Raw genomic sequence first — 26,044 nt, 5'->3', positions numbered from 1 at the left:
CCTGAATTACACTTTGAATTGCTACTACTAGTTCTGTATATTCAGTACCAAGACAGGAAAGGAGATAACTGTTCATGCAGCAGTTGTTGCTTTGCATGAGTCAGTGTAGGCTTCTAAATAACCTTGCCTTAATGCACCACCAGCAGAAAATTACATCTCATCTGCTTCTGTGCTTAGCAACAGTGTATTATCTATCTGTTCATCTCATGTGTTGTCTTCCTTGTCTGGTTCATTTTACAATGACCATGAGAATGGCATACTGAATTGGCCTTAAGATAAATCCTTAGTTATCTCATTTTATTATTTTACCACTCTGAAGGCTGCTGCATCCTTTAGTTTTGAGTGGTGCAGGAAATTTTAACAGTAGACTAGTGAATTTTCTGTAGTGGTTCTGCAGACTGTAGGATCTAGCCTTACCTGATGTCTGAATACAAACTTTTTTCTTGTTTCACTTTCAAGACCTCACTGTATCCTAGGTATATTGAGAAACTTGATGGAATTGAAAAGCAGTTGTATCATCCAGAGCTAGCAGAGCAGTTTTACCCAGAGTAAGACTAAAATTATGGTATGCACATCCTTTGCCTTCAGTGTGGTTCCAGCTTGTGTTGTGTCTGCTTCAGTAGTCTTTTCCAGTGTTCAGCTGAAGGGAGGTGGTCAGTGGTGGAGTGTTAACTTCTTCAGGCCTTACATCCAGATCTACAAAAGCAGCCCTGGTGCTCATGTTTAAAATAAATAGCCAAACTCCAGGAGTATTTTCAATATGGAACAATATTTTCACAAAGTTGTAATCACTCTAATTACTCTTCTGAACAGATATCAACAATTTTAAGTCAGCAAATTGGAGACAGCTTGTTAAACTAGTCCGGTAGAGCTTGTAGCTATTTGCAGACAGAAGCAGAAAAAATATCCTCCTTGTTGCTAAATGATGTTCACCTGTTGATATAATCAATGTTGATAGCCTTTGGGGGGAGCTTGTGTTTATCTGGCCGTTCAGGTTGATTATCCCATCCTCAGAATCAGCTCATTGCAGGATTGACTTGATTCTGTGTTGGGTTTTTTTGTTTGTTTGTTCTGAAAAACCTATTTTACCTTTGTATGTATTAAAACCTTTGGTTATGTCTAGTTTGTCAGGCTACTCATACAATTTTAGTGTAGTAAAATTACTTACTCTTATCACTGCCATGGCTTGTTATTCCCAGAGTTCCTTCTGATTTCCTCTTTTTTTTAATAAAGTCAGTGGACAAAAAAAAAATAGAAATGAGAAACCAAGAACTGATACCTTCCCTTCCTATTAGGTACTTACCTGCTTAATAATTCTGTATTTAAAGTTACATTTTTGAGGGTGAGCTGTCAGGTTTTAATCTATGTAATATCTATTTTGTGCTTTTGTTCAGGCAAAATATTGTGTAATGCCGAGCCAGGTCTAAGACTATTACACCAGTGCTCTTACCAGTATCTTTATCAAGGACACTTCACCAGAAAATTCTCATCAAGTTAATTGGAAAAGATTTTTTTTTTTTTGTCAGTCATATTTCTTTCTTAACTCTTTATAAATAACATTCCACATCAACTGTTAACTTATTTGGCCTCAGATCGCTGTTGGACTGACAGGCCTAGATTGTCCCATTAGCCCTTTTTAAAATAAAGTATTTAATATATGATTAAGGTTTTTTTTTTTTTCCCAGACCTCTGAAACTTTCCCAGGACTCAAAAGTTGTTTGGAAGTTTTTTCCAAAGATCTAGAGATGGATTTCTTCTAAAAGTCTTGGATGCAAGCTATCTGGATCTGCTGACTTAAAAGCTGTGTCTTCGGTGCCTATTTGACATCTTCACTCTGATACAATAGAATTGGGCTTATTTCCAAGATACGCTTATTAAACATTTCTGCCATTTTTGATGCCAAACTTTTGTCTATTTTGTCTAGCCTCCCCTCCCTCTGCCGTGCAGTACTTCCCCTTTTTCAAACTCCTATCTATCTTTATTTTATCCTCAAAGCTGAAGGAAAGGCTTATCCTCTAAGTGGCGGACATACCAGGTCTTACCAACTGACCATGTTATGCACGACTGGTGCAGATTGCTGCTTCTTGGCTAGTGATAGGGCATAGCCTTCTGGTGACACACGTAACAGACCCACATTGGCGTGAAATTTAATCCTGTAGTCTTCGAGACTAGTTCAGTGGCATTGCAGAGAAATCTATTATTGCGTTGTTGAGAAAGCATTGGTTTTTTTGTTGTTGTTGTTGTTGTTGTTGTTGTTGTTGTTTTTGTTTGTTTTTAAGATTGCTACCTGTCTGACTCTGAAATCGCTTTCATTTTTGGTGTAGAGGGAGTCAGAAATGACACTCTACCCAGAACCTCCTGTCAAGGTGTATCAATGAGCAGTGGTGCTTCATCTCTAGAATAAATCAGACTCTTGGATTCAGAAGTGGAATTCAGCTGAGTCCCAATTAAGGCACCTGAGTCTGTGGGCGAACTGCAGAATACCCACCTGAGAATACATACCCATACACCTGTAGTACCTTCGTTTTTACAAATCAATTATTTTAAAATTATTTATTTTTTTAAATTACTATTTTTACAAATTAAATTAAGTGCCTTTGTGAGAGAGAGTGAATGAGTGAATCCAAGGCCAATTGTTCTGTATGTCCAGGACTGTTCCGGTCTTGGAAGGGCTGAACAAGTTGTCATGGCTGTCATACTTAAATGCATTTGGGTTATGTTTAATTCTCATTAGTGTCCAATTTGATAGACATGTTTTGATTTATGCCTAATATGTGGTGATAGCAGTAAGTGCATCATAAGTTAGGAATCAGTCAAAAATTAGCGTGTGATGAAGGAGGTTGGTGCTACTTTATATAACAGGCTAGTCATTAGCTTGGTGGCCCGGGAATAACGAGCAGGATTCAACTTAAACCTGAGAAATTCAAGCCTACGTTGTCCTGGAGAACGTTTGGACTGTTTCAGCTTGGAGTATTGGAGTTGCCTTCCTGTCTGTGGCACTGTGTAAATGGGAGGGCAAAGTGGCTGGAGCTGTAAGATCTAGGGACGGTGAGAAGGGGCCTGCTTGTACCTGTCATGGGAGAAGGGAGGCCCTGACTCTCCCCCCTGCTTCCAGGCTCTCTGTTCATTTTACATTAAGCAGTCATTGGATAACACACTAGAAAGCTCCCTGTCAAGCTTGCTGGCTTGAAAGATGATCCAAATAACTTTCATCAGCACTCTGCCACCTGCAGAAGTGGTGGAGACTTGCTGTAGCCTGGAGGGTTTCTTGATGAGTGGGAAAGCTTTTAAAGTAAGGTAGGAATATAAAACTTGGTCCGCATTCCTTGGGAGACTAATTAGTCTGGCTAAACAGGTATAAATGACTTGGCATAAGTGGTGATGAATTCTTATATAATCATAGTTAGGTTTTAAGACTCTTAACCCAGAGGGATTTAAATTTTTTTTTTCCAGCTTTAACCTTTGTAAGTTAAGTACTGTTTACTTTCCTGGTATACTTTAAAATCATTGCAGGGGAGTTTTTTCCAAGTTCATAGTTTTATAGTAGGGCAACCCTCAGCATAGAAATGGTTAAATCACTCTGTGTATGTGTAGCTGTATGAGAGGGTTATAGTGCCTTATTACTTAAGCATTTTCTGGAAAATGCTAAGTCTTTATTTTGCATGGGGCCTTTGGTACTAACAGCTCTACACTACACCCTGCAGCCCGCAGCAAATGTACAGCCAACTTGGCCTTAGAGGAGCGAGCAAGTGAAAAACAGTCACTTGGGTGGGGTGGAGGCTGTTTTAGAGAATGCATTCCTATGTGGCAAGTTGTAACAGCAGCGCTCTCAGCTGCTCGAATAACATTGCTAGCACTTGGGACTGAAGTCAGTGTCCTAAAGCTAGCATTATCACCCCTTGAATTCTGTAGGGTATCTCTTCTTTTAAAGGAAGTTGCAAACTGTGCTTAACAAACATCTACATACAACACAAACACAAGTATATTGTCTATATGTTCATGAACAGAGATGCTTATTGGTTACAGTTGGTAAACACAAAATGCAATTAACTGATGAGAATTCTGAATGTACTATGCAAAGCCCTTAGCGAATTCTTTTTTGTCCTTTTTTCTTTCTGTTTTGTTAAGGAATCTCAAAAATAACTTTCCGCATTTCTTGCCCTCTTAAAGATATATTTTCTTGGTTCTTGTTGATTTTTAATTTTCACATTCATGTTTATATTTCAAAAGGTAGGTCAGTATAACTTCAAATAGAATTTTGAAAACAGTTTAGAAACATTATTTTCTTAATTAGACTCATAAGACACATTTCCAATATGGAAAGATTTTAATCTTCTGCTTTTTTTTTTAGTCTTAATTCTTCTAGCCAGGTTTCATATAGCAGTAGCACCCTAAATAGCATAAAAGCCATTATTTATGATTTGTTAATGTAATGAACAGGAACCTTCAGTTGAAGTCTGCTTTCTGTTGTGCTGTTGCTTGACACTTGTCCGTTGGAGTTGACATGGATCACTGTTTTTGTGGAGCTCTTGCCTATTTTTTTTTTCTTGTCATCAGATTTCATGTATCTTTACAGTTTGCACTAGCAGGCTTTTTATAGTATAGTTATGAGAATTACACTTATGTGTGTGTGTAGGCATTACCTTTCTCTTGGAAGTTCTAGCTACTGGTAAAGCTATTAAAGGGCCAGTGGGCATCAAAATGACTGCTTAAATTCAGGGGTTAAATATATTTTAAAAGTACAGAAATGTCAGGGGATACAATTGCTCAGAATTTTTAGTTCGTTTGCATTTCACTTAAACATTTCACAGTAATGAGTTGTTCTTAAAAGGGCATTTGTTTGATCTAATAGTAAAAAAAAAAAAAGTGGGTTGGTGATTTAAAAAAAAAAAAGTGTCTCTATTCTTAGATCTCAATTTTTACCAGTTTCATATAAACAGGAACACTATATAAGTAAGTTTTAAGGCAAATGCGTATTTTCAGTTCTTTCTGGTACATGTTTTGTCAGCAGGGCCAGTCAAACTTTGACTCTAAAGCAAGCCTTTTGCCTAAGTTGAAAGATCCAGGTGTCTTAGCTTGAATACTGTGATTTATCTTCTTCTGAGGTTCAGCCACTAGAGGGAGTCTGAACCTACCCTCTGTATGGATGTAGCTTGGACTGGCTAGCAAAACATTCCAGCAAGCATGTAAGCTTTAAAATGTGTTATGGAAACATATTTTAGAGACCTATTTTTAATTTCATAAACTTGACTTTTAAAAAGCAATACTTGAGACTGTTTTTGAAGGATAACTATTCAGAAATATTTATATAGTTTAACCATTTGAGTAACTTTTCTTTGCAGGTGAACTTGTGAATTAGTGTACCACCAATGATGGCAGAGCACTCACCATTACTGGATACCACTCCAATTATCAGTAGTGAAATTCCTCTTCTAACTTCCCCTATTGTTAGTGGGGATGGAGCACAGCAGGTAAGGAAACTTAAATATCTTTTTTCTTTTTTCTTTTTTTCCCCCCTCTTTTCAACAGCATCAGTGACATATTGACACTTTAAAAGTCAGTAAGCCTTTATCTGGAATATTTTTGTGCAATTCTGGTCATGCGTGTCTTGTAGAGATGAGTTCAAGGTAGAACTGGTGCAGTGAAGACATTTGTAAGGAGTACAAAGCAGAAAACCTGTCTTGTAAAAGAACACTTTTCTGTAAGGTTGGGAGCAGACAGCTGCCATGCCATCCAGCCATGCATGAGTCTTAATTCAGAAGCCATGTAGTTGCATCAGCATGCGACCTTGTTAAGGCTAATAAGCTTCCCCCTATGGTAGGACTTATTAGCTCAGGCACAATGTGTGCTAACAACTCTATGGCCTCTAGACTGGATCTTGTTCACAACTGAGTATCTTGAATGGTGGGACTTTCTTCTGTTTATTTATGCCTACCTAAACACTTACTCAAATAGCATGACTGTTTTAGGCTAACAAAATGATAGCTAAGAAGGACTTACAATCCCTGTTTCGGAATACTTCAGAAAGGTCAGCTCCAGAGAGGAAGAGAAGCTAAACAAAGTGTTGGCAAAAGAAAAAATAGGAATTCTCCAGATCTTTAGGCTAGAAAGAACATTTTAGATGCTGGAAAAGCATGATTCTGGAACAGCTTCCAATGGAAAGAAAGGGGTAAAAAAATAATTATTTTTAAGGGGCTTGAAGTATCTGAATAGACTAAGAGACTATTGCCTGTGAAAGGAAGAGACTGGAGTTGATGATCTAGGAAGTCCCTTCTAGTCTACTATTCCAGTGTTTCACATTTATACAAAAGAAGTAATTTTTTATCATAAGAAAGGGGAATTAATTTATAGGGTAAAAAAATTGCAAAAGAGATTTAGAATGAGACTGGAGAATGGATTGCAGCAGTGCTTGAGATCAGGTCTGGGCTGCAGGGAGATTTTTGCAGCATAAGTGAAACTTAAATGCAGAGGAAGAGTTTGATAAATGTCAGTTAATAAATATGTGAACAGAAAATACCAGAAGAAGGAAAATGAAATACTCCAGCTTGCTTTTTCTCCAAAGTCTATTTTCAAATACTAATATTCAGAAGTAGTCATCTGCAACATGCAAGAGAACAGTTACTATTTTCTTACATGTCCTACCTTGAAAAATTCAATTTGAAAGCCTTACAAACAGAAAGGAATAAAACATGCCTACACAAAATTAGGCATGCCACCACCATTTAAAATATTTTTTCCTCTTACTGTTGTTGTTTAAGGCTTTTTATAGATGCATCACAGAATTCTTGAGGTTGAAAGAGACCTTGGAGATCATATAGCCCAACCTCCCCCCCATCAAACAGGGGCAGCTAGAGCAAGTTGTTCAGGCCTGTGTCCAATCAGGTTTTGAATATCTCCACAGCCTCTCTGGGCTTGGACAAACACTGTCCTCTTAGACACTGAAACAGGTTTGTTTGTTTCATCCCCCTTGCAGTAAAATAACTTATGTTTAAGTGGAATTCCTGGATTTCAATTTGTGCCTGTTGCCTCTTGTTACTTCACTGGGTACCACCAAGAAGAGTCTGGCTGTGTTGTCTTTACTCCCCTGCTGTCAGGTGTTTATACATGCTGATAATAAGATCCCCTCTGAGCCTTCTGTGCTTGATGCTAAACAGTCCCAGTTCTCTCATCCTCTTCCGGAGTGTCAGATGCTGCAATCCCTCAGTCATCTTTGTGGCCCTTCACTGGACCCGCACCAGTACCTCCATGTCCCCCTTACACTGGGGAGCCCAGAACCGGACCAGCACTGCAGATACGGCTTCACTAGTATAGAGTAGAGGTGAAGGGTCACTTCCCTTGACCTGTTGGCAATGCTCTTCCTAATGCAGCCCAGTACACTGTTAGAGTTTTTTGCTACAAGAGCACATGCTGGCTCCTGGTCAGCTTGTCCACCGGGACTCCTAGATCCTTTTCTACAAAGCTGCTTTCTAGCCAGTCACCTCCCAGCCTGTACTGGTGCATGGAGCTATTCTCCACAGGTGCAGAACTCAGCACTTCCCTTTTTTGAACTTCATGAGAGTCCCATCAGCCCATTTCTCCAGCCTGTTGAGGTCTCTCTGAATGGCAGCACAACCACCTGGTGTATCAGCCTCTCCTCCACTTTTGTTTTTGTCTGCAAACTTGCTGAGGGTACACTCTGCCGCATCATCCAGGTCATTAATGAAGATGTTAGATGGTATTGGACTCAGTATTGGCCTCTGGGACATACTGCAGGAGACTGGCCTCTGCATAGTTTTCATACCACTGATCACAAACATTTGAGCTTGACAGTTCATCTAGCTTTCAGTCCACCTCACTGTGTGTTTATGTAGTCCATACTTCATCAGTTTGTCACTGAGGAACATCATGGGAGACAGTGTCAAGAGTCTTGCTAAAGTCGCAATAAACTATATCCATTCCTCTCCCCTCATCCACTAAACTAGTCACTTTTTCATAGAAGACTATTGGGTGTGTCAGGCATGATTTCCCCTTTGTGAATCCATGCTGTATAATCCCAGTTGCCTTCTTGTCTTTAATATGTTTGGAAACAGCTTCCAGGGAGATGTGCTCCCTCACCTTCCCAGGCCTTAGGGTGAGACTGACTGACTTGTAGCTCCTTAGCTCTTCCTTCTTGCCCTCCTTGAAAATAGCAGTGACAGTTACTTTCTTCCGGTCCTCAGGAACCTCACCTGATCACCATGACCTTTCAAAGGTAATTGAGAGTATGCATTACTTGTCTTCTCCAAAAATAAGACTGATCAAGCTATACTGTCCAGCTTATTCAGTCATGGTTCAGAATCTTGAGTCAGATCTGTCCGTGCTTAAGTATTCTTTTGGGGACATTTTTTTCATTAAAGGAAAATGTTGCCTCTCTTTTGCTACCAATCAGTATTAAAACTGGAAAACAAGCAAAGAATTTGATCAAAAAATGAAGTTGTAGGAGTTTCTGTTAATCTTCTTAAGTGAAAAACATAATATATGCTGTAGGTATCTTTTTAGCAACTGCTCTTTAAGAGTATTATCATCTACAGTGGAACTGATAATGTTAGTGTTTAAAAAAAAAAAAACTACAGAGAGCATTAGACAGGTTTTCAGTGGTGAATAAAGAAAATCATCTTTCTTCATTTCATGATAGCTAACAATTATGCCACAATGTTGCCTACCATTTTGTGTTCCACAATGACTGATGAAAGTTGCATATTAGTTTCAATTTCTCTCTTCGCATCTAATACATGACTCATGAAAAATCTGCAAATGCATTTATTTAGTAGCAGGAAACTACTGGAAACCCTTTTTACGTCCGGTGATTTAGAAACCATCACTAAATGGAAATGCTTTTTATGTCTGGAAACTGGGAAATCCAGAATTACGGGTATTGCTTACTCTATCTAGGTTGCCTAATTAAGACTTATGCCACAGGAAGGTCAGGCCTTTGTGTGATTATGCATATCTTGACATTAAAGAAGCAGGATACACTATCATATGAAGTATGATATATTCGAGAAGCAAGTACAAAGCATTGTAACTTTTAGCCTTTTTCATATCTGTTAAAAAATGTTTTAACCTAAATATCCATTGTATGCTTTATTTTTCCTGTAACTTTTTGAAGTTACTGTGTATCTCTTTGAGGTACTATAGATGCATTAATATCATTTTGTGCTTCATGGCTTTTTGTACTAAAGACTTCTTGTTACTGCCATAATGAGTTCTAGAATATGACAGTGAATTCTTTTGCCATCATTGAGATATTCACATTTTCTGAAAAACTTTTCTACATGCTTAGCTACCCTACACAAATATTTTGCAGGGATGCATCCTTGAAAATATGAAAACTGCCTCTCTAGTTTCTTTTATAACAGCACCATGGTGTTGAATTGCATAATTGGTAACTTAATATGTAGTCTGACAGAACTTGTGTTCTCGCAGTCAAAATTCAGAACCACGTTTTGTCTGTGTTCTGTTTTTATAGTGTTTTGGTGGCACTCTAGCTCTTCTAGTTACTTTTAGTCCTGACTGGAAAGAAGTTCTTATTTAAATACTATTTATATACATATATGCACACTCACTCACTCTTTCATGGCAGAAATTGTGAATTTTTGTTCAGCTATGAAACGGCTGAGACTTTAAAATAGGGGAAAAAAAGAAACTCATATGTAAAGATAAATCTTACCAGAATTAATTATTTTAATTATTGTGATTTAAATTGATTTAAATGTACTGTGTGGTCATTGTGGCAGAATGCAAAATTGAGATGTTAAATGGATATGGACCATTCAGTCCTTTTCTGGAACAGTTCACATCTTCAAGATAATTAATTTCAGATACTTTAAGTTCTAGCAATTTAAACTTGAAATAGTAGTACAAATATTTGAACATGTTATGATGAAAGGTCATATGCTTCAAACAGTGGAAGTGCCTGATTAGGTTAAAGCTGTAGCTTTTCATCATGTTTTAAAACAAAACAATCCACAAAGCTGGAGGAATGCATGTGTTCAGGCAGAAACCATGAGGAATTTAACCTATATGTTGGGACTTCCGTGTTGGCATTCATATGCAATTCACTGTCATTCACTGCTGCTGTGGGAGATCTCCTCTTTCTGTGTCCCATGGAAAATACTGTTAGTCTCATAGGACAAAACTGGGGAAAGGGAAGAGTAGAGAATAAAGTCCATTAGCTCCTTTCTCTCTGTTAAGCACAGAAATAATGCTTTTGCGCCTTCTCATCACTATGCTCAACATGAGAAAGGGTAATATACTCCTTAAATCTTGGTGGTAAGGTTGGGAATGAAGTTTGGAGATGATCCATAGGAGTTAGGATAGAAACAAAGTGAGACTGAAAAGACTTGGTAGGAGGACAGAATCACAGAATCACAGAATTGCTGAGGTTGGAAGGGACCTCTGGAGATCATCTAGTCCAACCCCCCTGCTCAAGCAGGGTCACCTAGAGCACATTGCACAGGATTGCATCCAGGCGCGTTTTGAATATCTCCAGAGAAGGAGACTCCACAACCTCTCTGGGCAACCTGTTCCAGTGCTCTGTCACCCTCACAGTGAAAAAGTTTTTCCTCATGTTCAGATGGAAGCGTCTGTGCTTCAGTTTGTGCCTGTTGCCTCGTGTCCTGTCGCTCGGCACCACTGAAAAGAGTCTGGTCCCATCCTCTTGACACCCTCCCTTCAGATACTTGTACACGTTGATAAGATCTCCTCTCAGCCTTCTCTTCTCCAGGCTACACAGGCCCAGCTCTCTCAGCCTTTCCTCATAAGAGAGATGCTCCAGTCCCCTAATCATCTTTGTAGCCCTTCACTGGACTTGCTCCAGTAGTGCCACATCCCTCTTGTACTGGGGAGCCCAGAACTGGATGCAGTACTCCAGATGTGGCCTCACCAGGGCTGAGGAGAGGGGGAGAATCACCTCCCTCGACCTGCTGGCAACACTCTTCCTGATGCACCCCAGGATACCATTGGCCTTCTTGGCCACAAGGGCACATTGCTGCCTCATGCTTAACTTGGTGTCCAGCAGCACTCCCAGGTCCTTCTCAGCAGAGCTGCTTTCCAGCAGGTCAACCCCCAACCTGTACAGGTGCATGGGGTTATTCCTCCCCAGGTGCAGGACTCTGCACTTGCCTTTGTTGAACTTCATGAGGTTCCTCTCTGCCCAGCTCTCCAGCCTGTCCAGGTCTCTCTGAATGGCAGCACAACCCTCTGGCGTATCAGCCACTCCTCCCAGTTTTGTATCGTCAGCAAACTTGCTGAGGGTGCACTCTGTCCCTTCGTCCAGGTCATTGATGAAGAAGTTGAACAAGACTGGACCCAGTACTGACCCGTGGGGGACACTGCTGGCTACAGGCCTCCAACTAGACTCTGTGCCACTGATCACAACTCTCTCAGCTCTGCCATTCAGCCAGTTCTCAATCCACCTCACTGTCCACTCATCTAGCCCACACTTCTTGAGCTTGTCTATGAGGATGTTATGGGAGACAGTGTCAAAAGCCTTGCTGAAGTCAAAGGAGACACCATCCACTGCTCTCCCCTCATCTACCCAGGCAGTCATTCCATCATAGAAGGCTATCAGATTGGTTAAGCATGATTTCCCCTTGGTGAAGCCATGCTGACTACTCCTGATCACCTTCTTGTCCTCCACATGCTTGGAGATGGCCTCCAGGATGAGCTGCTCCATCACCTTTCCAGGGATGCAGGTGAGGCTGACTGGCCTGTAGGACAGAAGTGATTGGGGATTATTCATGTAAGGGTAACTCTTGCAATGAGGCATTACTCATCATCGCTGAGGTTGGGCAGGAAGAATGCGTGTGGTTACATAAGTCATGATTTGGTGCGGGGAAGTAAACTCATGACTGAGGAAAACAAAAACATTCAAACTACTTCAATACACACCTTGTTTTCTTGATATTAGACTGTGAAGTTGAATTGTTTCAGTTAACACTGGATTTCTACTGCACCCAGCACTATTCCAGGACAACTGGGTAAATTGTTGACCCTGAAGTTTTGAATCATCTTTTCATCTTCCCATTAAAGCTAAGAGTGGCCAAGTGAAACATCCCTGTAAAAACTTGGTCCTTTTTATTACCAAAGAGTGTAGATAGCACTCAGAGTAACCCAGTACCTGTTAATTGTTTCCTTCTCTTTGAGGAATAGGCCACACAGTGTCTGGCCTTCAGTTAGCTTTATTTATCAACGAGATACAGGAATAAAGTAATACTTCTAGCTTGTGAAGCTGATCACTTATCCTCTGAACTTTATTTGGAGGTTGAGGTGCTTAATGGGATTTTCAGAGTCTATATTTCCTCCTTGCTATTGCTAAACATTTTTTGCTGGACTTTCTCTTGGAGAAGAGGGTGCAGAGCTGAGAACTTTGACTTTTGCTTTCTACCTGCTGGACATTCTTCCTTTTAAGCTCTTATAACAATAAGATGATTCTTTTGCGCAGTGGATTTAGCTTTCATATGTTAACATAGACAGGATCATTTCCTTCTACTCCCTCTTCTCTAAGCTTTCTAAATTAGCATTTCTGTTATCTTCAATAAGCTGGCAGATAGAATTCAGTATGGATAACTACAAAATGATGCTGGTGGTTGTAGAGAGGGGATCCTAACTCTATGTACATGGTGATGGGCTGTCAGCTGATGATTAACACTCAAACAAAGTCTTTGTTATAGTGGTTCTACACAATTATCAGGTCCTTGTTTAGTGGCAGCTTAAAAAGCAAACATTAGAGACATCAAATGAAACTAGCAAGTAGTGAATTAAAAATAAGCAAGAGAATACATATAAGCAAGAATATAAGCTTATATACATTACTTATAGCGTATATACTTATATACATAGTTAATCTGTGGAACTCCTTGTCACTGGATGGCAAAGAAGTTTATACAAGCTCAAAAAGCAATTAAAGAGATTCATGGGAGTAAAAATTCATTCAGGTTTGTTGAATAGAAAGACAGTATTTCTGTTTAGGAAGCATCAGAGGCAAGAGCAACTAGAAACGGGGCAAGTGTTCTAGGGAGGTATCACTATATGCTTGCCTTCCTACATCCTTCTCTAGGAACCAACCTTTGTCCACTGTTGCTGGTGAGATGTTAGGCTAGATGGACCTTTGGTCTGATCTGATGTAATTATTCTATTTGTAAGGCTAATTTTTTTTTAATATATATTAACTTTGTAGCAGAAATCAAATGTTGACATAAAATTAGGTCCTTTATCAATTTTTCTTTTAGGAAATAGTCTCAATATTTGGAGGTAGGTCTCCTGCTTATTAATATTACTGTCTGAGAGGCAATGAAAAGTACATTCTTCATGGAAATCAAAACAACAAATTGAGAAATTAGTGTCCCAAGAAATATCTGGCAAGTTAATGTAAGTAATAATTATTAAAGTTCTACCTGAGAAAGACTTGTGTAAGTCTATTATTTGCATGTTGTGATCAACCAGGGATACGGACTGAATGCAAAAATGTCTAACATTCTACTTTATGGACTTAATAATGCAATGAAAAAAGTGAGTTAACTTGCTAATAGTGAAACGTAGAACTCTTATTATATCATCAGACCTTAATCCTGCATCTGTTTTCTGGTGGGCAACCAATGTAGTCAGCAAATCTCTACAAAAGCAGATTTTTGCATTCAGACTTTATTTTGCAAATATTTAAGTAGTTGGCACTATTTGTTATCAGTGAGCCAGTCAGAAATTCTTTGGTGCAACAGAATTTTGTTTAAAAAAAAAAAAAAAAGTGATCTGTTGTGAAGGCCTGCAGACTTACCACTATAGAGTTGAGTCTGAAAGCCCAGGGAGTCAGCAGTTTGTCTAGATGCCAGCTCCCAGTGTGTTGTTAGAAAGCCTAAAACCCAGGATTTTTGTGATAGAGCCTGTCCTGAGGCTTTGGGATTTTAATATCCAGAAAATTCCAGAAGCTTCCCACAATGTGGGCTCTTGAAGGGCCCTGGTGATCCCAGAGCCGCTGGGACATTCTGTTTTAAGCTGGGCTTTGCTTCCCTCTCTGCAGCAGGGAGTCTGGAAACAGTGGTAAGCTCAGTAATAACTAGGACATTCAAGACTTTCAGGCTCCCTCTGTTCATTAGGTGCTCTCAACTGAGAAGTTAAAATTAACTTCAAGTTTTGAGCACGTTTGTTTATCTCCAGTTCAAAGTGATATCAAATCACAGGGAGAAAAGCCTTCACTTGGGCAGAAAAAGCCCCAGGTTTTCCATGTACTAGAAATCCTCAGTCCTAGCCCACATTTTAGTGGGATATAAAAAAACACATGAATCCTATAAAGTATTTCCAAGCGGACTTTTTTTTTTTTTTTTTGGAAACTATTCAAACAGCACTGAGATGAAACATACCATTTGCTTTTAATCTCATTAACTGATAGATAGCTGTATATAGATGTGTGTGTGTATATATGTGTGTATATATATAGTGTGTGTGAGTTTAAGTGAATTCTTTGAATTCAAATAGGCCTTTAGCATTAAATCTGAAAGTTAGTATTTCTCAAAACCAATTTCTTTAAATATTAAGACTTCTGACCTTGAAGTTGGTATTAGCCTGTTATCATAGGAAGAAGTCTTCAGAAAGCAGAGTACTAGACTACTATAAAAATAAAATAATTCTGAGAAGCCCCTTTTTCTTTCGGCCTTCAGATTATTTGTTTACCTATGTGGAGTTACAGCAGAGATACAATGAAGATATAAACTAGGTTACTGAATGTTTTGTCCTGTTTTAGTTTTGATACTTTTGTTTCTGGAAAGCGTATGGTACATTATCAGCTTCCAGCTTGCTTTGTTTTTGCCTTGCTGCTGAAAATCAAGCCTAGAACTGCATATGATTTATAGTCTGGATGAGAAAATCTGTGTTAAAAGTCAAGTTTAACAACATATACAGTTATGACTGTTCTCACAGCTTTCCATGTTGTGCCATTTCCCTTTCCTTCGTCTGTGTGTTGAATTCATAGAGTACATGCATGGCTGCTTCTGTCATTGTGTTTCCCTGCCTCCCTCCCTCCCCCAAGCTCTATTGAATTAGCAGATATGTCTTTAACTTTTCCTTTCAAGGATTCATTAAGTTTGGTTTTAGTTGACAATTATTCCTTCATCCTTCAGTGACTTCATAACATTGAAATGCACCTGAATTGTGCTCACTGGAGTTCATTGGAAGTCTTCAGCATATAATGCTGAAGCTCCAGCTTACAAAAGTTGATCATCGAGCTGCATTTTTTCCAGTGTTGATTAATGGATCTGTGTGATAATTCGTCCTGGAAAAATATCTTAAATATACTGCAGATGCACTGAAAACTTGTTTTAAATTTCTAGAAGAGAACATCATTACTCCAAGGAAAAAGTGAGAGGATTCAAAATTCTCAGGTGCTTTGTATGTGTGAATAGAGTGCTGCTCTTGGTTAGCAAGAAGCAACGTCAGATTTATTGCATAGCTTATATTTGCATCCAAATACATGTATTTTAATATTCACTGTCTAAAAACAATAAATGTAGAAACATGAATGAAGGATGCGTAGTTCAAACTTTCCTATTCATATTCAATATGGAAACTCACAGAATGAACTATCCTCATATAAAATTTTTCTGAATAGTCTTCTTTTTCTTCTGAAGTGTCTGACTTCAGTTGCATAATATGATTTGCAGATAAATTTTGGTTTCTCTGATATAATAGATTCATCCTAAGAGATTTGAGACAGGTTTTCCACCCCTGTGGAATGAATCTCTTTAGATACTGACATTTGGGAGATTGGATGACATCTGAAAATCAGATTTTTAAGTCCAAGTTGGTTGCTCTGGGTTTCCCATATAGTCAATGGGGAGAAATAAGCATATCTAGAAGATGATCTTTTTTGTTGTTTGTTTTAGCAAGGTGACTAAAGATCTGTGCACTTTTTTCTTGGTGAGAAAGTGCAAGTTGCCTGGAGCTACAAGTATTGAGATAGCCCAGTTCCTCTCTGCAATCTGTTGCAAGTGGACACAGTTTGGGTCTGCATTCCTTTTTCAGCAAGATTTGAAAGGCTGCAGTAATGTCTAAGCAGTGTCCTGCACTTAGTCATGTTGACTGATCATCTTCTTTGTGGGACACGTGCATCAAGTAAGCCAGGACCAGAATACCAAAGTCCAAGACCAACAAAATCACCCTTACTGCTTGCGCACAACTCCTCGGAAGTCAGCAGTTGTAAGTTCTTTGTAAATTATGACAAAGGAGTGAGGACTGCCTTGCAAAGGTGTATCTTAACTACAAAATCTTTACTCTTAAAATACATGGGAATTATACATTTTTGTAAACAAGTAATCCTGAACTGCATCCCTTGCTAGTTGAAGCCTGCTTTTCCTGATGATTAGAGGTTTCTCAGTTTCTAACTGGCCAAAGTCCATCTAACCCTCTGCATGTTCCAGAATTAAAACATTTTATAGAGCACCCAGAGTGACATTCTTCTGGAAGAAGTAGATTCGGCTTTAGACACCAGCAGAAATGATCCTTGCCTCGTACTTTCTCTCCCTTTCCTTTTGAAAAGGGAGGAGAAGATATCGGGGAAAGGATGGGGGAAGGGTAAACATCTCCCTTGGAGCCCTTGCTCCGGTAGTGATGTCACCTTCCCCCAACCTGATCAAATTGAGGGAAGCGCCTTCCGCTTCTCTTCCAGCTCCATTTCATGGTGTCGCACTGTGCTTTGATATACAGTGAAACTCGGCTCCACATAAAGTTGCATGTGTGGAGAGAACATCTAAGGAAAGGATATTTTAGAAGCACTGTTGAAACCTCTAGCATGCTAAATCCTCTTCTGAAATGCTACTTTGAATAAATTCAGAATACAGTTCTCCCTTTGACACTTCCTTTTGCACTTGTTTAAGGTAGAAATGTTAGAAAAACATACTCAAGAGTCTTAAATGAGTCCCTGACTTATTACTGTATCAGAGAAGAGAAATCTAAGCTGTCATAAGTAATGTTAAATACAAAACTGTTGTCTTCTAGTCCATCTACTTCCTAAACTAGTGGCTTGTAAATCTTGTAAACTCTTTAGAAGCTGAATGTCCAAATTCAGTTTGATTCTACTTGAATTTTTCTATCGATTGCCATAATTTCATTGCAGAGTGATTATTTTTAAAGGGTATTTATACTTTAATACAAATAAAAATTGAGTTGTTGAGCTGAATTCTGATTTTTAGAATAAATTATCTTTTTTCAAGATAGGGAGAAAAGGAGAAAGTTGTACTTTCTCACCCGCCTATTATTTCAGCCCTAGAAGTAATTCCAATATAAATTACAGAATGCTGCACAGCCAGAATGAACTCAACTGCTGCGCACTTGGTGAGGATCTCCATGAGTGACCTGCTGTTTTGGTAACTTCCTGTTTATAGAGGAGAGAAATAAACCAAGTGTCTGTCCTGCTCTCTGGGTTCTCCTTTTTTGTGCCTTGGAAGGTTGAAGGAAAGCAGGATGAGCGCTGAAATGGCTCTGTCTCAGCCCACAGAAATGGAGTATCAATTGTAGCTCTGACCTCTCTGAAATAAGGTATTCAGCTGTTAGGTCACAGGTTGATCATGACTGCTTTATAACATTGTATATTGTTTCTCAGTGGATGCCAAACTGGTTGCATGCTTTTTCAGATATGTTCATAGACAAGGAAATTCTTTTAAGTAAAAAAGTTGGAATGCTCAGGCTTAAGTTCAATTCTTAGGAATGCCATTGACTCTCATTGTCATTAGCAAATCAGGTAGCTGTCTGCCTCAGCTTCTTCATCTCAGTTAGCTCTCATAATGTTTGTAAGATTCATTGTGGAATTTCTTTTTATTATTAGGTATTGTACAGAGGCAAAATATTAATGACAGGCTCTATAAAGATGACGCAACTGCTTAGCTTGTTTCAAAGTAGTGCTAACCAGCACTAATTCTTCATCTCTTTTCAGCATTAGGATCTTTAAGACTGATTCAGAGAGACTGGAGGGAGGCAGTCTTCAGAAGTGTTTCTAGCATAGTGGAACATTGAATAATACTTACTCAACATACAGTACTCTACTGGCAACTGCTGGTACAGGCTGCAGTCAAAGGGCTGAAATTTCAGAATACATACAGTTGAAGTACAGCTGAAAAAGTCTTTTAGATTGATGCTCAGTTAAAATAATTGCAAGGGTATTTTGATTCTGTAAGAGTTGTGAACAAGATGGGATCATTTACAGGAAGAGAAAAGCTTTCATTTTAAATATGATATTTAAAAAATTGTTGTGAATCAGGTTAAAAATCTGCAAAGTGCCTGAGTTTTTTGAACAATGCATAGCACTTCATTTCTACAGCAGTATTAGAAAATTTAAGTTGTTGATTCTCTGAACATTTAAGTGTGTACATAAATATTTGTAGCGTCTTAAGCACTCAACTTTTTTGGGAGGGGGAATTGTCATGGACACAAGCATCTTCAATTCAGACAACAGCCTTTGTTAAATTACTTACTGCTTTCCAAAATTAAGTTGACAGTCTTCTACCTTTTAATGCATCTAGATACAACTTAGATGAAAGCTTATTCCCCAATTTCTGTTTTGGACTGGTGCAAATTAGCACTGTACCTAAGCCTGCTTATTAGGAGGCTAGCCCTTAAAAAGTCTGAGCTGCAAGCTTGGCCCTCACCACTTTGCTGTGTGTTATGCTTTCTATCCCTCGCTCAGTTTTGCTTAGCAGTGTAAAGCTAGTCATGTGGACTTCAAACAGCAAACCTTCATGAAATGAGAATAATCTGGTTAGTCTTGCAGTTTTTATTTATAGAGATTGATGTTTCTAACCAATGACCAGGACCAGATGATTCAGAGTTTCAAAGTTCAGGGACAGCTCCTAACATTGTTTCCTTATAATCCTTAGTAAACAAGGATTAGCTTAAAACTTTGAAGCACAAATGTTTCTGTTCTATTCAGATTCTTTGAAACATGGAAACCCTTCTGTTAGCCTTATGTTTATGCTTTATGATTTTAAAGATACTCTAGTGGGACTATTCTAAATAGCAAGTCTTCTGTACACTATCTACTAACCACAGACTGTTTCAATGCTAATGAAACAAATTGAGCTTGCTGTAGATGAGAGAAATCAAGACCGCTTAGCCAAGCTGTAAGAATTGCAAAATGCAAAAGCAAAGAGATAAAGCAGAAACAATAAGTAGATTAAAAATGTAAATATTTCTCAGTAATAACAAATGGTGCACAGACACTTATGGAACATACACTGACACTGTTAGATACTAATGAGAAGTCCTGAACATCTCTATCAGTCACATTAGATGCAAATTTTAACATTTATCCTAAGGTAGTTCTGCTCAGAAAACTTATTTTTACAAAACACATCTCCTGCTCTTCATCTATTTCTTCAACCTGTGATCAGCTTTCTGATATTACCCCTTTTTCTTCCAGGGCCTGGGGGGGACACAACAGAGAGGACATCTAATGAGTACAGTAAGAATCTTTATTTAAAAAAAAAAAATTTTGTAAATAAAATCACTCTAGATTTGTCTGATAAGTGACCTCCAATTCTCAGATCTTTCCAACACGTCTTACAACAAAAAGCAGTGAAAACTTACTGAAATCTTCTGTTTTTCAAATCTCATCGCCACTGAACAGTCTAGTCATCTTTCCAACCTCTTCCTCTTTCTAGTTGCTTCTAGGGATATTCTGCCTCTTGAGTCCTTACGGTAGTGCTGACAGTGTCTTGTAACAGTGTTAAAGATGAAATGTTTGCTCATTTTTATTATCTCCATCAGCTGTATTTTAGAAAAATGGCACAATGTGAGTTGCTTGCTCTCACCCCTGAAAATACACATAGGCTTTAGAAGATTGTCACTGAAAAGTTTCTCTCACGTTCTTTGGGACATGCTGCGATTATCTGAATCAGCCAAAGTGTCCAAGCTGAGATAATGTCTATGTTTAAAAAACAAAATATTCCTCCTTAGTCCTGAAATCAAGCTTTGTTAATAGTCTTTAGTACCCAGACGATCTCCTCTGATCTTCGTTATCTTCATATATGAAGGAGTTAGGTTATCAGTCAGTATTAACAGATGTTAGAATAGAGAATTGTGTGATTGTATGACACTTATAAATTGGAATTTGCTCAAATAAATTTGGTGAGAAATGTAACATATTACAATTTTAGTGTTAAGAGCATTGCATCGTGTTAATTGGACAAAGATCAATGTCTAGGATGCCTGTAAATGAGGATGAGAAGCGTGCTTTCTTCTATCAGCCATACTAAAAGCAGAAGAGAACTTAAGACAAAAAAAGAAAAACTACTAATATTACTTTTCCATATAGATACCACAGCAATGTTGTGTGCTTAGTCTGCCATGAAGCACTATGAAGTAGTACAAGAGCTCAACTTAGTTTTTAGAACCTTTTATAGGTTGTTCAGCATAATAGATGGCAAGGGAGGAAGTATTTAGGAAATCTGATAAGATTTTCCTATATCGATCTTTGAAAGATGCCTTTAAGAAAGGGTTAGTTGCAAATTACATTTTTCACAAGCATGAAATTATTAAATTGTTTTAAATTGTCAAACACTAAAGTCATTTTAGTTCATTTTTTATTACTGATTTGCCAGTTGCTTTCTTCCTGTTTTATGTTCTTACATGGTCTGTAATACCTATTACATACTTCTTTTGCATTTGTCCATTTAACTAGTTTTTAAAATGTTAGTACTTTTGATTCTGGGAAGGACTGGTTTATAGGCTCATTAGTATCATTATGATATGGACAGCATATTTTGAACACAAAAATCAATGAAAAAATGACTGTTATGTTCATGACTGGCATCACCTTAGATGGACCACGGATGTGGTTCCATCTGGCAGCTCCTGCGCTACTAATGAATAACAGCACTGAAGTCTTACGATGTTCTTTCATCAGTAGCCTTTAAGAAGCCACAAATACCACTGTCCTAGTCCTACAAATGGGAGAACTATGGCATAGAAGAGGTGACAAACCTACAAATCCCAGTAAGTCAGTGGCAGAGCTGCAATAGAATTAGGATCCAATTTTCCCTGTTCACTGGACTGTGCTTTGTAGAGCCAAGTTAAGCATAGTGATTTTGACTGAAACAAAGCACTGTGTACACTGATGGAAAAGTAGCCCCTTTGAATCCTAAAGATGAATATTCTAGACAATAAAATGGTTCTGGTTAGCTAATACCTTGAGCCTAGCAAATGTTTACTTGGTAAAGAATTCCATGCTGTGCAAGTTATATTCCTAACATTTGAACATACATGAGCAGAAAACTACTTTTGGGGTTTTTTTGGTAATTGGACTGTAGATTTGAGTCACTTTACATAAAAGTGTGTATGTGTGCATACGCTTACATTATATACTTACTACTTTTGAAGACATTACTGTCAAAATACTTCTAAAGTTTTCTATACCTCAGGCAATATTTAACCAGTAATCTAATGTCACATTCCAGTTATCAAGTTGTTATGAAGACTTGTTTCATATATTGTCTGCCTCTGGGTTAAGACTTGAGCCAGACTGCTGCATATGTGGTATTTGAAGTCCCTTCCCCTGGGAAGAGAGGGATGATTGTGCCTCTCCACACAGCGGGCTTTTTGCAGGTGAGAGTGCGCCAATGGACCCCAGTTACCATTGGGTTAACGACGGTAGATGTGAGCTTGCCAAAAACTAATACTGGGTGATTTCAGTTCAGTTCTTCAGTGGAAAGTAATAGAGGGAAACCATCGTAGTCAACCAGCTGAAATGTCTTAAATACAAATATCTAATAAATCTTTCTGATTATGGTCTTAGTTAAGGCAGATGTATGTAAATAATGATCTGTAAAGCACTATATTTTGGGGAATGTACTTTTTTCTTTTCACGTCTCCTAATGTTCCTGAAAAATGCACAGTACAAAGTATTTAAGAATAAGTATAATAAAATATATATCCATTTGGTGACTGTATTTTTTATTCTGTAATGCAGTGTGTGGTTTCCCCCCTCCCTTCTGACTTGCTTGCAATCTCAAGTCATGAGTTGCATCGTATCTTCAAGTGTAAAGTCAGAAGTTGGTTCATTCCCAGCTCATGTAGCCTATATGGGAATCAGGAGGCTAAATTAAAAACACAGTTATAAAGTGGAATATATTTGGAAGCTTTGTTCTCTTAAATCTGAACCTTCTGTTGACTGATGTTAGATGGTCCTGAAGCAGATGCGGCAGTAGCTATTTGTTGATTTAGTTGCTATGGTGACATGATACAGTGGTGTACAGCAGGAAGCTCGCTGTACATTGGCTAATTTGATAGGAAGGAAGGCTTGAGGTAGGTATTGCTGACTATATCAATAATTGACCCTACCTTTCGCATCCTCCCTCCACATGCTTTATGGAGGCACAGCTCCAGAGGAAGATAAAGTGGGCTACTCTGGTATGACGTTTTGGTTCAGGTGCCCTGTGAAATGAAGGGGGGCCGGTGCCCAGCACGTCTGCGATGATTGCCTCGGTCTTTAGTGAATGGAGCCGATTGGAGCGTCCGGCGTGGTGGCTCTTGCATCTTCCTTCGTCTCTTGTCATTGTGGGTAGCACCAGTTGAATGAGAGAAATAGAAGGATGCGAGCAACAGTAAGTGAAAGTGCTCAGGCTTTTGCAACGGGTTACTAGATTAAGCATGCTGCTAACGATCACCTTGACTGAGCTATTCGCAGAGGGAAATGTAAGTGTTCTGAATACGTACCCGAATGACAGAGCACAAATGGGGCTTTGCCTAGAAGTTGTGGGTTGTGTTATCTTCACCCTTTTCAGGATTAAAATACAGAAATACACCCAGTTTTCCTCTTTTAATTTCATTACAGACAGGCTGTTAAAAATACAGTACACATCTTAAAAAGGACTTGGCTGTACCACCCTCTAAACAGGTTTAGTTGAGTGTTTTAAAAATTTTTGAAGTCAGAATGACCAAGATCGTTAGCTAGAATTTTTTCCTGATTTTGTGAATTGTTTAAAATTGAAAATTGAATTTACCTTTGTCCTTTTGACTAAAAATACTTCTCATCAGTACTGCTGAGCTAATTTCACTGGCAATATTTTTAGACAAACCCCTGCTTTCTTTTTTTACAGTGCTGTAATCTTACTAGTGCATTCAGAGATAAGATTTTAGTATGCAGTCTTTCCATCATTTGTCATTTTCTTTTGACAATTGTTTGCTACTTATTCAGCTCCTATACCAATATAATGCTAAATACAGATGTTTTCATTTAAAAGAAACAACCCCACAACCCTGAAGCTCTTGTCTCTACTTCCTAGTAAAACACCTCAGAAAAGAGTATTATTTCTGCTTTTATAGAAATCGATTGATTGATCCTTTTTTAAAATTATGGTTTCAGAGGTCTGTTTAGAAACATGTTATCTTTTGGGGTACAGTAGAATTGGACAAAACCAGAGCCTTGCTTTTCAGTAGTACTATTTTGTTCCAATTTATAATCCTTCCTGTTGTACAGGAGCTGTCCCTTATTATTATATATTTCTTTCAAATATGCCATAACCACAGTTGTAATATAACATACTCTTCTTCATACTATATATGATTTTGCAATGGATAAAATTAAAGTAATATCTTTGGGGTTTTTCCCCCCACTTTCTCCTTGCCTTCTTACCAACTTCCCCACATTTTCAATAATAACTATGCCAAAATCTGAGTTTGTTTTGCTGCTAAGGGTTTGCATTGTTTTATTATGATATATTTAGTGATAGATCTATTAGCATTCCTATGTATTTTCAGAGGCTTTTAATTCATTTGGAAAATTTTCTCAGATTTCACTCACTCTGGAATAATATGTGAATTCATGAAGCATAACTAACTTCTTTTAGAAGAAGGTATCAAGTAACTCATTCAGTTCTTATGCCCTTCATTTGTAGGTAGTGGGGCTGGGGAAGGGGAAGTATTCTGAATATCTCTTTACGCTGGAATTCAACTCTGTTCCTTTACTTTTCTTGTCTGCGTGGTGATGGACAGCACTAGCCTGTGGAAAGAACACGGCAGCAGCGCTCACGTGCGCTTATCCCACAACTTCGCGTGTGATGCAATGTATGTAGTGTAATGTATTTTGGGGTTTGTTTTGTTTTTAGCCTGGATTAAAAAAAATTAACTTTGTTTTTCCCCTTTTTCCCCTTCAAAAGGCTGATAATCTTTGATGCTGACAGATGTGTTTGAGAACGTATATATTTCGGAGAGGTCTAAAATAAAAAGCTTGACACTTATGGGTTTTTCTTTAATGAAAATATAAAAATGTTTGGCTCGTATCCCACCAACTCTAAAATGATAATTTTGATTTCTTTCAACTAAGACTTCACTGGTTAGAAATCAACCCATAGGTATTAGGAAAACTAAATGTTTTTTAATTAGTGTTGTATATTCAATTGCTAATAACTTTTTTACAGATACAGAATCTTTCAGGTATAAAAGCTTTTATTTGGGGAGAGTAGTTTACCTGCTACTAAAGATTTGGAAATGTCACTTTGAATACTAAATTTGTAAACAAATTTTGGCTACATCTTAACTGAATCTCTTGGTGTTTGTGTTGGCTCAGAAGAATTAGGACTGTATTTCAGTCCTGTCCCTTTAAAAATACAGGTATTACACATTGTAAAACCACAGTTTAAGCAATACTAAGAATCATCCTTGTGTAGTAAGTTTAAACTAGTCTCTTCTTTATAAACCTTGTTCAAACCTGTGATCTGCAAATATTTCTGCAAATCAGGTAGATCTTTATACCTGTATGCAGCAGGGTGGGGGAGAAGGTTAGCAACTGTCTTAATTCTGGATTTTACTGCTGTTGTGCCTACATTAAAAATCCTCACTGTACTTCCAGGCAGTCATTTACTTTTTACTTTAAATTTAAACTTCTAGATTCTGAACAGTATGTTCAAAATATTACCTTTGGATGCATCAGACAATAGCAGTAATCTTTTGCATAGTTTTTTCCCCAAAAAATCTCTTTTCCCTCACAGATCAACTGTATTTATAGTTGATAGAAGAAGGAGAATATTTTGGAGATGCTCTTTTCCCTGTTTCTGACTTGTTTTCCTTACAGCAAGGCTGTATCACACGCATGTGTGCATACACACGTGTGTGTGTTTGGGGAGGGAGCCTCGTTCTTTAGCCTTTGAGGTCTGTTCAGAGAACTTCCTCTGCATGCATATAATGGGGAGCAAAAGAACAAAAATGTGTGAAAACTTGCCGTGAAACATCTCTTATTAGGTAGTGAGTGAATCCTGGCAGACAACTAAGAAACTTTTTTTTTTTTTTAAATCTGAATGACAACTTTCAGGTTTTACCTATTAGAAAGTGTGACTTCCCTTTTATTTCCCCCTCAGGGATAGAAATATCTTTAACCTCCAGTTATATTTACAGTTTCTGCTATGGAAAGATATTCCCTTAAAACTGTCACCACTTGTGATTTAGGCTTAAGCTCTTTTGTTTCCCTACTGTGTGAGCCTTTCACCTCAGCTAGGGCCTAGGACAGAGATTAACCCAACTTTGGTATTGATGCTTTGTGGTAAAGTCCATAGGTTTTATTTCAATCTTGCTTACTAACCAGCTGGTGAAGACAGGCGTGTAGTGTCTGCAGTGAACAGTCATTAATTGTGCAAGCCCATCTATCCTTTATCATGTTCTTGTGACTTTTTTGGCATTTGGAAAACTTTCTCCCGTAGTTTGTAATGTAAATGCACACTTGTGGTGCCACAGTCTTATGCTGCCTTTCCTTCTTCTCAGCTAGCTGAAATTACCTTGAAACCTGGCACTCTGCTAATATGTCAGTCCTTCCGTTAGTAGCTTGCAGAAGTGTGCATCTTACTGACTGTGTGAAGGGTCATTTTTAGTTGTTATCTCAGTGCAGTTAATGGGCTTTTTGGCCTTATTTAATTAGTGTGCAAGCTAACATTTGAAAACAACAGGATTAGTTAGGTCTATATCTTAAACACCACTCTGTCCCTCGTTTGCTCCGGTGAAGAAATATGTTAACCTGCATCTTCATCTGACATGATGAAAACAGTCTGTTTAAGAA

The 26,044-nt window shown here is 38.2% G+C and overlaps 1 protein-coding gene across 9 annotated transcripts in view; it reads left to right on the top strand.

Annotated features, from left to right (window-relative positions):
• FNDC3A (fibronectin type III domain containing 3A) overlaps window positions 1-26,044 on the top strand; it is a 129,249-nt gene that overhangs the window by 13,044 nt on the left and 90,161 nt on the right. For 4 of the 9 annotated variants that reach the window (XM_067292000.1, XM_067291989.1, XM_067291993.1 and 1 more), the window contains exons 2-3: window positions 5,343-5,471; window positions 19,421-19,462. In XM_067292000.1, coding sequence (XP_067148101.1) covers window positions 5,370-5,471; window positions 19,421-19,462 — 144 coding nt within the window. In that variant the 5' untranslated portion in view covers window positions 5,343-5,369. Of the gene's footprint in view, window positions 1-5,342; window positions 5,472-19,420; window positions 19,463-21,565; window positions 21,604-22,371; window positions 22,602-23,991; window positions 24,064-26,044 lie in introns of those variants that run through there. The other 5 variants (XM_067292042.1, XM_067292019.1, XM_067292026.1 and 2 more) reach the window with 5 other exon arrangements.

The sequence above is a fragment of the Apteryx mantelli genome, chromosome 1 (genome assembly GCF_036417845.1).
Source record: "Apteryx mantelli isolate bAptMan1 chromosome 1, bAptMan1.hap1, whole genome shotgun sequence".
NCBI classification, from domain to species: domain Eukaryota; kingdom Metazoa; phylum Chordata; class Aves; order Apterygiformes; family Apterygidae; genus Apteryx; species Apteryx mantelli.
The sequence above is the reverse complement of the archived record's forward strand: the minus strand, read 5'-3'. Positions and strand labels throughout refer to the sequence as shown.